The sequence below is a fragment of the Syngnathus floridae genome, chromosome 3 (assembly GCF_059516105.1).
Source record: "Syngnathus floridae isolate MCC-2025c chromosome 3, RoL_Sflo_1.0, whole genome shotgun sequence".
In the NCBI taxonomy this organism is placed as follows: Eukaryota; Metazoa; Chordata; class Actinopteri; order Syngnathiformes; family Syngnathidae; genus Syngnathus; species Syngnathus floridae.
Genome location: NC_142415.1, coordinates 15,000,930 through 15,016,637, shown reverse-complemented (window position 1 = coordinate 15,016,637; position 15,708 = coordinate 15,000,930). Strand labels below are relative to the sequence as shown.

General features: G+C 38.8%; 1 protein-coding gene and 2 long non-coding RNA genes across 3 annotated transcripts; 1 reads left to right on the top strand and 2 right to left on the bottom strand.

Annotated features, from left to right (window-relative positions):
• Positions 1 to 4,625: 4,625 nt before the first annotated feature.
• Positions 4,626 to 6,482, bottom strand: LOC148400750 (uncharacterized). Its single transcript, XR_015857743.1, has 4 exons — positions 5,807 to 6,482; positions 5,589 to 5,683; positions 5,249 to 5,336; positions 4,626 to 5,103 (listed from the first exon to the last, which is right to left on the bottom strand). It is a non-coding gene; the product is annotated as an uncharacterized LOC148400750 (long non-coding RNA).
• On the top strand, positions 4,938 to 13,402 carry LOC148400749 (potassium channel subfamily K member 2-like). The gene is made up of 7 exons (XM_088371047.1): positions 4,938 to 5,113; positions 5,611 to 5,701; positions 6,276 to 6,393; positions 7,306 to 7,466; positions 8,794 to 8,980; positions 9,058 to 9,197; positions 10,583 to 13,402. Exons 1-7 carry the CDS (start codon positions 5,016 to 5,018, stop codon positions 10,919 to 10,921), a joined length of 1,134 nt encoding a protein of 377 aa, XP_088227173.1. The 5' UTR covers positions 4,938 to 5,015; the 3' UTR covers positions 10,922 to 13,402.
• On the bottom strand, positions 6,816 to 15,324 carry LOC148400748 (uncharacterized). The gene is made up of 7 exons (XR_015857742.1): positions 14,557 to 15,324; positions 11,400 to 11,545; positions 10,824 to 10,879; positions 9,094 to 9,160; positions 8,774 to 8,986; positions 7,043 to 7,426; positions 6,816 to 6,954 (listed from the first exon to the last, which is right to left on the bottom strand). It is a non-coding gene; the product is annotated as an uncharacterized LOC148400748 (long non-coding RNA).
• Positions 15,325 to 15,708: the final 384 nt, after the last annotated feature.

Here is a 15,708-nt window from a genome sequence, read left to right as displayed (position 1 = left end):
GAAGGTCAAAGGAAAAAATACACAGCCTTTTTCCAGCCATCTATCTATCTAGCTATCCATTTACTTTTGCTTCAGTTGTTGCCATTCCCGCTAACAACCACTGGGAGGCGACACACTAAAAAGTAAATACAGCGCAGTGTTCAAGTGTTTCTTTGGATATGCAATTGCATGCATGCATTCACAAATAAAGAAATAAGAAAATCTTATTTGGTCTTAACTCAACAAGCAACATGAAACATTTTGCAATACATTGCAGTCACTTACACACAAATCGGTATGTCATTGTCGTATTATTTCCTCAGAGCTCGCTTACTCTGCCAAGTTACACAATCAAACAAACAAACAAACAAACAAATGAATAAATCAATCAATCAATCAATAAATAAATAAATAAATGTAAAACACAGACACCTTGGTAAACCATGACAATACAGTGCAGAGTAGGTGCTGAAGAGAAAATAAAACATGAACACTTGCGCTTGTGGTTACAGTGTATGATTTCATCTCATATGTCACAGCTGGATAGTGTACAAACATCCCACTGAAGAATAATTGTAATTGCTGAGTCGTAGCTTTGCGCGCCTGTGCGCGCGCGCTTTCGCGAATGTGGCAGAAAACGAAACAATTAGATTCCGAATGCAAGGTTAAGGGGACGATTCTCATCCCGACTATGCTCACTGCAGCTTCCGCTATTGTTAACCATTAATAATTACAATTTTCAAGGTATTTTCATATCAGCAAGATTGTTTTAGATTTATGCATCAAAAGCACTTCAAATAACTCATAGTTTAAAAAAAAAAAAAAGTTGCTGAGTCCTGTCCAGTTGTTCCGATCTGAGGGATGGAACCTTTTTTTGTCGATGTACCTCCACCTTTGCACATGTGAAACAATTAGCAGATGTTGACTCCATACATGTCCCCATATTTTGTGAGCTGTGCCCACTTCCCAGCATCATGTCACGCAACCGCAGGACTGTTTGTTTTCAGCATAGCCCAAGTGCATTCACGTGCATACTCACACACGCACACACTCAAGCGCAGGTCCCATTTGGAAGCCCCTCCACCTCCACTCAGTTACATAACATGGATTAACTTGTACTATTTTGTGGGCCTCAACAGTCCAAACCATGGGAGCTATATTTAGGCCTGGACCCCAATTTAACATCAACACACGATCTGGTATATAATGGCTTAAATTAACAATGATTTGTGTCGCAGGGGTCGCACATGAGAACACTAACATGCACCTGTGAGGTTCTTTCAACTCTTTGAAATGCTTTTAATTAAAAAACCTTCAAAATAACAAACAGCTTACGGTGTCAGGTTATATTGTTTGTATTATATTGCATTAAAATGAAGACTCCCAACCATTTTGCACATTTGAGCTAGATCATCAGGAAAATATTCAATTTCACTATCTCGTCAGAAAAGTATCATTTATTTATTACAAATGTGTCCATCCATTTATGCCAGTGACATGAGAAACAAGAATAAATGCTCATCCTAGATGACAGAATGTCCAGGGAAACGTGAATCCACTTGTTGCCATTCATTCAACCAGTCATGAAGTGATGCACACTAGCAATTGAGAGTATTGTGGGATTCGTCCTCGTAAAATACAATTAAAAAAACGTTACATACCCTTGTTTAAAGTTTTTTGTTGTTCTTTGTTTGTTTTTAATTAAAAACTGAAACAAAGAAGAAATTACCTCAAAACGTTATCTACTTGCTTGTACAATATAATGCTGCCAGCACCATGCTGTGTGCTGAACAGTGTTGTGAAATGATGAACAAAAAGTTATTTATTTATTTATTTATTTATTTATTTATTTATTTATTTATTTATTTATTTATTTATTTATTTATTTATTATTCTTTTTTATTTTTGCATTTATTTCATTGAAAATTGTTTTCCCATTCACATTTCAATTTGTGCTTTAGGAGAATTTCTTTCACATTATTGGTAGGAAACCAAATAAATAAATGTGTCATCTTTTTTCTAACAATACCTGACTTTTGGACAAGAGTGTGTAGACTTTTTTTTTTTAATCTATTCTATGAGGCTTGGCTTTGTAATACAATACAAATTGTGCCTACAATGACAACTCGCTCAATGATCAGCATGTTGGGTCTCGTTAGATCCGGTTTTATATGGTTTCACACTGGGTTGAATTAGACGATGGACAACGTGCACACACACCCACAAACACACACACACACACACACACGAGCGCACTCTCACAAATGCCAGGCATTTCTATACTCTTGGGTCTGTTTGAATTAGTTGCCATCACATTCCACAAGCCTATTATTATGAGTTTCTGGTCATTACAACTAGTAGACAGTCAGGAAGCACTAATTGTGTTGCAGTACAATAACACACACGCACACACACACACACACACGCACACACGCACAGACACACACACACACAATTGCACTATTGCCACAGAGAGGATGTTTCTCTTGCACTCTGGCAACACGAGTGTACTTCTTGTACAACCCACACTGAGAGGGCAGTTCCGCTTCAACATGGGAGACTAATTGCAGCCCAGCGTGCTGCCAAGACGTTCTGACCTGCAGCTTTCAATGGTCATTTGGCCACAGAGTTATTTGTGGACACTTATTTCAAGTGCATAAGACCACCCGTCACCTGAATATATTTGACATGTTCAATACTTTTTTTCACACAGACTTAGATTCTACCTGACAACTTGTTGGAGTCTTCCTCCTGCGGTCAGCATAAAGAATGCACTCGCAGATTCACTAAGCATTTATTTGCATATGATGCAATTATTTAGTAGTGCTCACTCTGCTGTGTTGCATCAAATACGCAACAGACACAGTAGAGAAACAAATGCATGTGCTGTGCACATCATTGAGTGTGTAACTAAATGTGACACACACACGCACACACATTCACCCACTCATGCCTATCTTTGGCAGAGTAAATGGGCGTGTAATGAATGTTTTTCTGGTGGGGAGCCAGCAGGTGGAAACATTAAGATTTAAATTGCTCTTAATTTATGATCAGCAGAAGACTCAACAGTGTCAGAGAGCCAACGGGGACACCAATCATGCGGATGGCAATGCCAGCTCAGCATGCCGCTACACATTCCAGGCACCTTTCAAATGGATGATGACTTTTTTGCCAAGTCCTAGTTCACATATTTTCATGAGTTAAAAAAAATGAATTAACAACAAGCTCTGACTCCAATTCCTTAGGGTATAAATGAATGTTGTTCATAAAAAAATAAATTTGTCTGAGTGATCCCAAACTTTTGTAATAATTCATTATGTTAGGTGGGGAATAAATTATGGGCCAGTTCAATCAATTCACATGTGATAATGTGTGTGTGTCATGTCAAGAAATTCATTCTTTGTGCATGCGTGTGTATGTTTCTCCACCCATCTCTCTCCTCCTCCTGCTCCTCCCTCTGTTTTATCCCATCCCTCCTTCACTCAGGAAGCGCAGTGGAGCAGCGTGCATGCCGGAGAGCAAAACAACACTTGTGTTGCAGGCACACGTGGAGCTCCTACACCACTCAGCTGCTGGCTTGGCCTCAGCGGAGGTGAGACAAAGACGAGGAGGGGGAGGAAGACGAGGAGGCCTTAGTATCACAGGGAGGAGAGACCAAGAGGAGGAACAATTCCCCTCAACGCAGTGAGGGTGTCAGATGAGGAGAAGAGGAGCGCGGAGGGCATTGGATAGGCTTCATCCAGGAGTGAGTAGCAGTCATTGTAATATATTTTTTAATTCTTGAAATCTATCCTGTCAGCTGCACAATATGTTCTACTTATAACGTTCAAAAATATTTTCATTTTGTTGGGTGAGAGTCTACCCCAAAACTCTACAAGCAAAATTGTTTTATATTATTACAATCATAAAAATGTTAAAACGCTGCCACACTGACAGTTATTTTTCAGATAATGTTTAGTTTGTTAATACAACTTTTGCATTGTGTGTCATTAGTTCAGGCAGGTGGACGTTACGTATACTTTATGATGATTGTCTGTTTTGCAACAAAAACAGCAGTGCAACAATAAGGTTGAGGTCTTTTTGTACTCAGTTTTATAAACCACTGTAATCATTGCAGACAAGTGAAAAAAAACACATTTATTGTCCCTCTCGTGGTATGTGGGGGCGATCACTGATTGCATAGCGTCAAAATGGCTTCAACTTTTTTTTAAATCCAGTACCACACATTTGTTACGTACAGTTCAGCTGTGTTCAAGAAGAACAAAAAATTTTTTTAGCTGTTTGATTTCAAACAATCATTATGTTACAATTTTTCTATCACTTACATATAAACATATTCATGTTTTAATTGGATATATTTTGTTCAAACTGTACATAATGTTACCATAGTATTATTAAATATATTTTTGAAAGAAAATTTCTCTTGTTTTTGCTGAACACTTGAGCCTACGATGCTACTTCATTGTTTGGGGTACTTGGAGAGCTAAAAATTATTTATTGTGTATAATATTTGCAAAACACAATCGTACTGCAATATGAAGCAAATCTAAATGTTGCTTTTGGTGTGCATTCACTCGTGTTTACTGTGTAGTTCTACTTGTTAAAATGTTGTCATTAAAAAAAGAGGCAAGAGAGTGATTCATGTGTTTGCTTGTGTTCAGACTGAAAAGCCATTTCAAAGCCTTGTCTGTGATTTATTTATAAAGACTTCTAAAATTAACAACTAAATGGCCGCAGTAAGTGAAGTGAGACAGTGTGGGAAAACACAATTCAAGGCAATGTTTTTTTTTTTTTTCTTCCCCCCCTCTTCATCCCCTTCAACAGTGGCAGCTCCAGACTTACTGGACCCCAAATCAGCCACCCACAACACCAAGCCCCGCCTCTCCTTCTCCACAAAGTCCATCACGCTGACTCCACGGGAGGAAAGCGAGGTCGGACGCGACGAAACTATCGTCATGCTTTCGTTCCTTACCTTCTTTCCAACGCACGTGTTGGCTGACTGAACAGTTGAGGTATTGCAGGTGGTTGCCACGGTGATGAAAAGGAAGACTGTGACTGCCATCTTTCTTTTGATTGTCTTCTACCTGGTGATGGGAGCGGCCGTCTTCAGGTCCCTGGAACAGCCTCATGAGAGGTAAAAACTAGTATTAAAACATGTTTTTTTATTAAACTAAAAAACTTAAAATACAGTTGTACTTTTGAGTTTTTTTGGTAATTTTCCTATTAACTTTTTTTTTTTAAAAAAATACCTCTTTTAAAAAAAACTTACTTGGGTAAAGAGGGTCCTACAGCACTGCTATGCTTTTTTTTGAGGGTCCCAAAACTTTTGAGAGGCTGGTTGTGCTGTCCAGGCGAACCTGTTTCCACAAACAAAAAGTTGGGCCAGGTGAAAATCAGTTATTTTGATAACTGGCAAATACTGACACGAAATTCCTTCCAGCTACTATAATTGGTAGAAGGAAAAGTAGTCATAGAATTAATTGGGTCTGGAAATCCAGGAAAGTTGAAAGTTCAGCAACTCAACAAATGCAAAGCTAATTGGATTTGCAAACATTTATAATTGTGTCTATGCAAATGACTTGAATGAGGTGAAAAGTTGTGACAAATACTTCTGCCATCTTTCTCCATCAGTGCTCAACGCTTGGCCATCTTGACTCAAAAGTTGGACTTTCTAGCAAAACACCCCTGTGTTAACCACAGCCAGCTGGAGGATCTGGTTAAGGTGAAATATTTACATTTGTGTAGAAAAATGCTGACAAATCTCTGTTCAAATTTGTTCTTGAAAAAAAAAAAAGAAAAAGAAGTAAGATGATAATTAAAGATATACAAGACTTGTGTGTTGTCGCTGCAGTAGAATCAGCACCCTGGACAGCTCCTTGTTTTCTCATACGAAGGAACCTTTGAAGCTGAACATAATCTATGAAGAGATTCTTGTTGACCTTCAATGATTTGCATTCATGATCATTTCCAATATTAGCAATTATTAGATAGAAATAATAATAATTAATAAAAAAAAACTACTCACCTTCTGATGACAGAGGGGTAGTTCTTAGGATAGTGAAGGAGACTTTCTGAATTTGAGTCGTCTTCTTGCTGTACAACATTTTTGACTCTCGCATGAGTGTAAAAATAAGTCTAATTGACCTTTAGTGTAGCTTTGGTTGAATTCTATGGATAACTTTGGTCACATGTTTCATCATATTCTGATCTGCCTTTCCACTGTAATGTGCTACACTGTCAAGACATTTTTTCTGGCTGTAAGTTAAAGTTCTGTCTGCCTCTTCTTTTCGCTCCAGCAAGTCGTGTCGGCCATCCGCTCGGGAGTGAACCCTGTTGGGACGCTCACCAATCCCAGCAGCCTGTGGGACCTGAGCTCTGCCTTCTTTTTTGCCGGCACTGTCATCACTACCATTGGTAGGACACACACACACTCATACACACACACGCACGCACGTACACATATGCACGCATACACAAACACACACACACACACAAACACACTATCGCTACTCATAATAATAATAATAATAATAATAATAATAATAATAATAATAATTGATTGCTATTCATAATAAAAATAATGTATTGAATTTGGTTGGAGTGTGTGTGCGTGCGTGTGTGTGCGTGTGTGTGCGCGTGTGTGTGTGTGTGTGTGTGTGTGTGCGCACTCCCCAAATAAGCTGTTACATAACAGATTTAATACTGTAGGACGTCGAGGACGTTACTTTTCTCATCGATCTGACCTCTGCTTCCTGCAAGTAATCATACTAGTGCACAGTGGCACTCTCATGGCCATATGTGTGTGTGTTTGTATGTTTGTGTGTGTGTGTGTGTGTGTGCATGCACACTACCTTCTTTTACTCCCTGCTTTTATCCATTCTCCTTTCCCTTGCTTCCCTTGACTTGTGACTTCTTTGGGGGCAGCTGATTCCAATGCAATTACGACATTGCAAGGTCAACCAATGACTCTTTGTACTGTGGACAGTGCTCCACTTATTGACTTGGTTCCTCCAATTTTGTGGTTAATGTTCATTTAAACTCATCAGCATTGGACCACACTTACCACAATTGTCTCCCGCCAATTGTTTCAACTTGGAGTTAGTAGCCAGTAGGACTACAATAAACCTGCCCTCCATCACAGCTTCAAGACAAAGAGTTTGGAAGCATATGTACCTTAAATAAATACTCAAATGGCATTCCAGAAAATCACAACATAACACCAGCAGTGTGAAGCTGAATTCCAACCTTGCAATGGTAACTACCTTGGTGGCAGTAATAGTAAAACCTAAAACCTGTTTCGAAGTCCACTCTCCGTCTTCTCTGCAGGCTTCGGGAACATCTCTCCTCACACCGAGGGCGGGAGAATCTTCTGTATCGTCTACGCTCTGCTGGGCATCCCACTCTTCGGCTTCCTCCTGGCCGGAGTGGGCGACCAGTTGGGCACCATCTTTGGAAAGATCATCGCCAGAGTAGAGAAGATGTTTGTGGTGAGTGAAGGTCGTACTTGCATACACCTACAGTTCGCAAAAGATCTTCTGAATAATTTACACGAAAGCACTCTTGACAGCGTGACACGCCAAGACCTTTCAGGTACAAGACAAACAACCTTGTTCATATCACTTAATACAAATCTGGAGCAACTTTAGTGACCATTCTGTCAACCAATCACCGTCACACCAGTGACATCCTGCGCAAAGCTCAGGTTGATGGTCTCCAATTGAGTTTTAGGGTTTATGTTACTCATTCACACGCTAAAGGTTTGTGACAGGACGTGAAGTATGTTTTTATTGGCAACCCACTCCCACCAACATAAAATTATATTGAACTATATTGAAGAACAGATAATTGCTGATTTTTTTTCCAATGACCGAGTCTGACCATAATGTCAACCCATCTTGGGACACAGCCTCCTAATCAATTCTTTAATCAGTCAAAGGTTGGGCTGGACTCTTTAGCCCATGCCTAAATTTACGTTGTTCAGTCTGCAGTTTTGTTCTGAATGATTTAAGGATCCCGAGGGTGTCTGAGACAAATATGATGGTGACAAAGGCTGCAGACAATTGGGACAAAATTTCATTGTGTCATCCACCTAAAAGCCTAATGGCTTTGAGCAAAAATGGTTTTAGACAACAGCTTTAGTGTCAGTCACAAGCACTCTCAAGGGCATTCATTGTGATGTCATATTGCGCAATGTCTCTATTTAGCATGGAATTTTGATTGTTTGGTTTAAAACATTTTAGAAGCGATAATCAATCAGATGATGAAACCGAGTTTTCTTTAATAGACATTCAGTAATCAATGAAAGAGTCATCTTAAATGACATTATTTGTGGATGTATTTCATACTGCTGTAAAAACTGTACAGCATCATACGATGAGCTGTTTCTAATATTTTTACTCTGATAAATAAGACATTGAAAGCTCCCATCAGCATATTGCTGGGTAATTTTACACTACTGCAAACAATTATATAACAATTATTCAGAAAAAAATATTAAACTGTCAAATGAATGAATATTCTCAATCAAAACTAGCAAGTCATCTTTGTTAAAGAAATCTCTTTAATGAAGCTGTTATTTTAGATCCTATTAGAATAATATTTATTTATTGATTGATTTAAAGTAGTAAAGTAAAATCTATTAAATTATAAATGGTTTCACTTTGTTGTCTTTTGTCTATGTTATGCTCAGTGGGCTGGTTTAAAGAACAAATTGAAAGAAGTGGACCCAACTGTTGTGTCCCATGTTCTGTAAAGTCCATCCAAATTTATCAGCAGTCGCATAATGTGTGCTCACCTCATGTGTGTTTCGTGCAGCACTGGAACATCAGTCAGACGAAGATCCGGGTCATATCTACGTTGCTGTTTGTGCTCTTTGGCTGTTTACTGTTTGTGGCGCTCCCGGCAGTCATCTTTCAACACATTGAGGGCTGGTCAGCGCTGGAGTCGCTCTACTTTGTGGTCATTACATTGACCACCATCGGGTTCGGGGACTTTGTTGCAGGTAAAACTGTTAAGAAGAAAAAAAAAAGTTACTTGCCTCACGTGTGATTATGTGAATACTTCTACCTCTGCTTACAGGAGGGTCGGAAATCGAGTACTTGGACTACTACAAACCGGTCGTGTGGTTCTGGATTCTGGTCGGACTTGCCTACTTTGCCGCCATCCTCAGCATGATTGGAGACTGGTTAAGAGTCATTTCCAGGAGGACCAAAGAAGAGGTTTAGTTTTTATTAGATTACATTATCCTTATATTCAACACAGTATTATATATGCTGTGCAGGATGGATGGACGGACGGACGGATGGATGGATGGATGGATGGATGGATGGATGGATGGATGGATGGATGGATGGATGGATGGATGGATGGATGGATGGATGGATGGACGGACGGACGGACGGACGGACGGACGGACGGACAGGTGGATGATGGATGGACGGACGGACAGACGGGTAGATTTAGATGGCTGGATGGATATTTGACTTTACAACTTAAAAGCTCAGTTGCAGATTAAGTTTAAAAAGAGTTGTTTTTATGTACTTTACAGTATTTTTTAGGTATTTAATTTTTTACAGTATCTTTAACTTAAAGAGTAAATGCACTTTTTAGGACTAAAACCTCAGCCTTCGTATTTTGGGACTGTATTTTGCTGAGTATTATGGTGATACTTGTGTAAAAAGTTTGAGAACAATTTAAGAAAACAGAACTGACCCAGATTGAAGTACCGCGTGTGTGACTCACCGCTTTGTCTACCACTGATACAGAATATTATGTAACATAGCACACCCTCTTTTCAGTGCCGTGTCTTGTACTGTAATTGAGAAGTTGTTCATTTCCAAGTGTGGCGCCATGCCCCAGCAGACTTTTGTCACCCTCCTAACTTGGTTTCAATGATGAAATGCTTCTCTGATCCAATAGACTTTACGCAACCTACACACACGAGCAGGTTATTAGTTTGAGTCTCTCCAGAGAAAGTTTGCATAAAGCCTCATCTGAACATGCATCTTGACTCATTGCTGCTATAAATATAACACAACTTATGCAAATGAGTGGACATTTCTCCAGAGGGGAGACAGTTTTTACACGAGCCAGAATAGTTATTTGGCAAAAAATTAAGCCACATTTATTAGTAGAAATAAAAAGCAAAACAATATAATATATTATAGATCCTATATACAATTAAAGATGCAATATTTTTGGTTTTTGAAGCAACTTAATGTAAATTTCACTGGACTGCAATGTTTCCTATTACTGTTTTTGTTTTGTTTATTGTGTTTATTATACTTATGCTATTTTTACATCTACTTTTTATTTTATTTTTACAGAAACAATAATCGCAGTTTTGATTGGCTAAGATGCCCTCACAAAACGGGGTTTTAGCTATCCCTGTAGCGTCAGTAATCAAACCTGGTTCATGTTTTTTTTTTAAATAAAAATAATTTCTCCTAATAATCATAAAAAATAAATAACTCCTTGGTGAGAACGGGATTATTTTCCAAGCACCTATGACTTTGAGACGGGGGGGTGGTATCATACAATTGTGAATTAAGGTTGTCTGTCTTTTTGCTCATTATATCTCTAACTGCAACAATCTTCTCTGCAGGTTGGAGAGATTCGGGCTCACGCGGCCGAATGGACAGCCAACGTGTCAGCAGAGCTGAAGGAAACGCGCCGACGAGTGAGCGTTGAAATTTATGATAAATTCCAACGGGCCGCTTCCATTAAGCGCAAACTGTCGTCAGAGCTCGGGTTCAGCCCAGCGCCAGAATTTGCGCTCCCACGGAGGACGGTGTCAGCCAATCATAGCGAGGAACGGGAAAAGAGCGACAAAGAAGCAGGGCTACCTGGGCTGACGTCACATCTGACCCGAAACTGCGGCCTGTTTATGAACGGTCTGGACCTGGAAAGAGGCGATATGGCCGTCATTGAACACATTAAGTGAAAGGTACTTTGTAGTGTGCCGCCAAACAAAAAAGATTCCCTAATTATGGTGGACATTGTTATCCTCCATACAGATTCCATACAGTTTTTTGGACAATTTGTAGGCGTCAATCAACAACGGCAACATGTACTAAATACCCAAGCATGAACAAATCCGAACAGTTTCTTCATACATGATCCTTCTTGAACCATTTGGGGCTTGAGGACCCCTATAATCTTCACATCAATTAAGCAAAATCACGAGGTATACCCCTAAATGCCAGAACCGGGGACCAGTTTGAGAACCACTGCCTTAGTTTACTTCTGAACAGCTGCTGCAAATTTGAAACTGAAAGATGACCAGGAATAATTTAAAGATTACGGCTGTTTTTTTTGTTGTTTTTTTAACCCTTCAATACAGTGTAAACATTTTTGTTTTTTATGCTTGCTTTATTGGACTTTGGATGCGGTCACCATTTCTGATCAAAAGGTAGAATAACCTTTTGGATTCTGTTGCCAATCCCACACCTGTGAGTGATAGTCTTCAGAACTCTCAGGTGAGGAGGAAGAGAAACTGCAGGGCATGCACGTGGCAACACGGACGCTTTAATCCAATCGTCACGGTGCCTTAAAGTCATTCATTTTGCTGAAATGTCAAGCACAAGCCTCAGAGGTTGACCTTTAAGTGCGAAGCAAAAAAACAACAAAAACAACAACCTTGTTATATTTTATTGGCTCTCTGAGCCTCACAGCTTTTCTGGTCTTTATTACAGTGCATGTGGAAAGCCTGTTAAAATAAGAGGTTCAAACTATTAATACTTTTTTTTTCACTTAATGTATATTTGATTAGAACAGGGGCCCTCAAACTTTTCAGTTCCAGGAATACCTTACAAGTGAGATTTCTTTTTTCTCCCCAAAAATCAACCTTCCATCCATCAGACCCAGAACTGCTTGACTTGATATTAGCAAACTCTTTTTTACAAATAACTTGGATATTGAAAACTGGGTTTAGGCCTGGGCTCTGATATCCTAACAAGGGTGTGTTCACTTGAGAGAAATGCTTGCTAGACTTGGAATACTTTTGGGATAGTCCTGAACATGGTACATCTAGAACTCTAAAGCATATACTAACAGACGGACTTTTTAATATGTGTGAATATGGAAAATGGAATATATTGCCATGCGAATGTCGAAATGTACTAGATGATAATCAACTTCAAACGATTCTACTTCAACTTTGTCACATTAGGACAACGTTCAGGAATTATGCAGTGTTTGCATAAATCCTTTTCATTATTTTTTTTTTCTACTTTTGAAATTTAATTTTTAACCTCAGTTGTCGAGGGGGGGAAAAAAGCCTGAAAACATTTGACCCACAAATGTTCATACTTTGTCTTGACTTCCCTTCCACTGACTTAAATGATCCTGAGCCACTGTCCTACTACTGCTCAAAGACACAAACAGGAGGCCTCTTCCTCCTCCACCTGCAGTTAAAAATGCACTTTGATTTTTACAGCATTAGCACGTAACGACAGGCTACAGTTTGCGGCGCTATGCAGTCCATCCCATTTTACTGCTGCACTCAAGTACGCCTGTGGAACGCCTTCATATGTGGAAGAAACGAAAAGGCTTGTTATGTTTATGGTTGATTTTGTTTACAACTGTACCAAGGAGTATTAGGGCCCAACTAAACAATCAAAAGGTCTGGAAAAAAAAGTTGGAAATTTAACTGAAAAATGATGCTCATATTATGTTTTACCTTTTTTGTGACTTTCTTTGCATGTAATATTATAGACTAATTTAATTTGATTTTTTTTATCTTAATCTCGAGACTATTCACATCAAAATTGTTATTTTCAGATTCATAAAAACATGCCAAATTGCATCTTTAGATTATTTACTTCACACAAACTAACTGTTTTCTTCCTTGAATACTTATTCAAGGCAGAAATATATACATACATAGTGTTTCTGAATTCTATTTCCCCCTAATACTCCTCTGTACACAAAGAGTTCTGACGGACTATGGTGCTAAAATATACACTCACACTTGTGCACATGGCCAAAAGTGAAAAGTGATATTTTTTATTTATGTTTTATCTCTGGACCGATACATACGTACGTCAAGAAAGAATTTGAATGAAATCTCAAGTTTTATGAATGGTTAAGGATATTTAAAAAGTATAGTTTATTGAATTATTATTATAATTATTATTATTAGTGGGGTACTAACATGCTAGTTGGTGTCTCATTTCATTTCTTTTCATTTTTTTTATTTTACATTTTTTAGATATCCTGCTTCTGTTGCTGTATAAAAATGAAACCAATGTTGACGTTTTTTTGCTTTTTTGCCACATGTGCCCAATATGCGTTTTAGGAATATTTCATGGATTTTGCGCGTTTTTCTACACTGCATGTTTTTTAAGACATATTTCTACTACTGCCACATGAATGTCTTTTAGAGTAAAAATATAATTTTTGTATAAGTAGAAAATATATTCAAGTTCACCTCTGTCCATGTTTGCTGTGTCATCATTTATTTCAGTCATTAAACTTTATATAACATGATTTCATTAGTTTAGTATGATTTCGTCCAGGATAGCAAGAACACAGTCAATACTTTTCAGTTTAACAAGCAAGAGACTTTTTAAGTTATCATTGCACCAGATTTTAAACTTCATTTTGAATGAATTAAAATGAAGCTGCAGTTCATATTCCTTCCAGAGTAAGCAGCAATATTTAAATCCTTGCAAGATGACTGCATGCATCCTTTGGTCCTTCCAAAACTAGCTTTTGACAACCCCTCAGGCAGGGTAAATGATTGCCAAGATAACTACAGAAATCAAATGATGTACAACATCCAGAGGCTTTTACTGAGTTTCTTTTATGAGCCTTTTCCTATTTTAGGTTCACTAAATGCGGAGTCTGCTCTTTACTATTGCTCAAAAGAAGAAAGAAGAAAGCCTGCAGTCTAGTAAGGAAGAATGGCTCAATTGCGGCATGTGTAATTGTTTGCAGCCATGAGGACCTCTCCAAGTCAATGAGTTAATAATGTTAAGGTCGACATGCAGATAATCTCTTGAGACTTGGTCATCAGTGGGGCAGTTTGACATAAATGTTTTTTTAAGCATGTTAAGGTACTTTGAGCTGCACGAGTAAAGATCCAAAAATTAACTACCACTAAAACGTGTCTATTGGATACTCAAAAGTTTCACTCATAGTATTCAGAGTTTCTTTTGGAGAGAAAGAAAAAAAAAAAAAAAAAAAAAAACATTGGCTGCTTTTTGTGCAGAGTCTAAACTGTGTAACATAAAAGTAGTGCTTTGACACCAACTTGGTGACAAGGACCTAATGCTACATTCCTGGAAGGGTGTAAATAAAATTGAACCAACTCACATTGTGCCAGTTGCAACCTCAAAGCCTTCCAAGTGAATATAAACAACAAAGATGGCCGATTTGGTCGCTCAAAACACATTTTGACCTCCAGCAAACGTGCCATTGTAATTTTCCATATTGATATCAAGGAATATAGTTGTCAGAATAACAGCATTCTTATGCAGGCATACAGTACAAGTCAGATTGTGTGATGTGAATTTAGTATGTTGAATAACTAAATTGATTGAATAAAGATAGATGAAAATACTGTGCGAAATTTACCTTTAACTGGTTTGTGGGATGCATTTGTCAAGTGGCGTCCAAGTAGATTTGTTTTTATTTTTCTGGCTTGGTGAGATGACCCTCCCTGTTTGAGTACAGTTGCAGTGCACTTGTCCTGGTCAGAGATCGGGGGAAAACTTCCCATTTTGTCTGGAATGGAGTATAAGCTGACTGAAGAAGTGTATTCATATTCTTACAGCAGAATCGGTCCAACAATTGTAGAAAACAAAACAAAAGATTCAGTTGGGCAAACAGGGTTCGTGCTCATCCAGTAATGTTGCGACAGTGTTGTTTTAAGGCAAATCAAATGTTCTAGCAGGAGATCAAGTGTTCTCTCTGCGGTCCGGTGTCACTTCCTGACACTGGCTGCTGCTTATACAGCGTTGCTGGACAGAGAATGGCTCAATTCATGCATACGCTTCAGAGGTGGGACGGTCGGGAGCTCTGTCCGTCCAGCCTGCGGACACACGCACACACTCCTACACAAACACGTTTGACAGTCGGCGCCAGTCATAACACAGCCCTGCTTTTCCCGTGTGCTGGGCCACAGTTGGTACTGGCATCAACATTATCCACTCTGAGGTGTGTGCGACTGGCTCATCCTTCTCTCTCCGTTCCCATAACTGGCAATTCACTGCTCTCAGGTGCTTTAAACTGGCTGAGTTATAGATGCTTGAACGGAATGCTGCCATCATCGACTTAGAGGTCAAGAGTCACGATGACCTCAGCTGACACATCGATAACCTTAATGTCTATAAGTAGAGGAGATCGATGGCTATTGACCAGAAGCCATCTGACTGCATCATAAAGCTCCACCCACGTTAAAAGAAACACGAGATGTCTTTAACTAACACACGTAGATAATTACGCTTATTTTGAGCATTTCCTCCCCATTCAAAGTCCAAACGATTCAAGTGGTAGGTGCAGTAACCAATTATTTGCACATAATTAGATTTTCTACTGTTTATGCTTGTTACCCTTTTTTTCCAATTTCGGCAGACGATGACACGTCATAAAAAAGATGTAGAGTGAAGTCAACAACAGTTGAAATCTTGATTGCTTGAAGGTGAATGGGTTGCCTGTCTTTCTAGCTGCGAGCTTTCTTTTGGCCTTCAAAGATTCTCAGTCAAATCTTAAAATAAATTAATACAT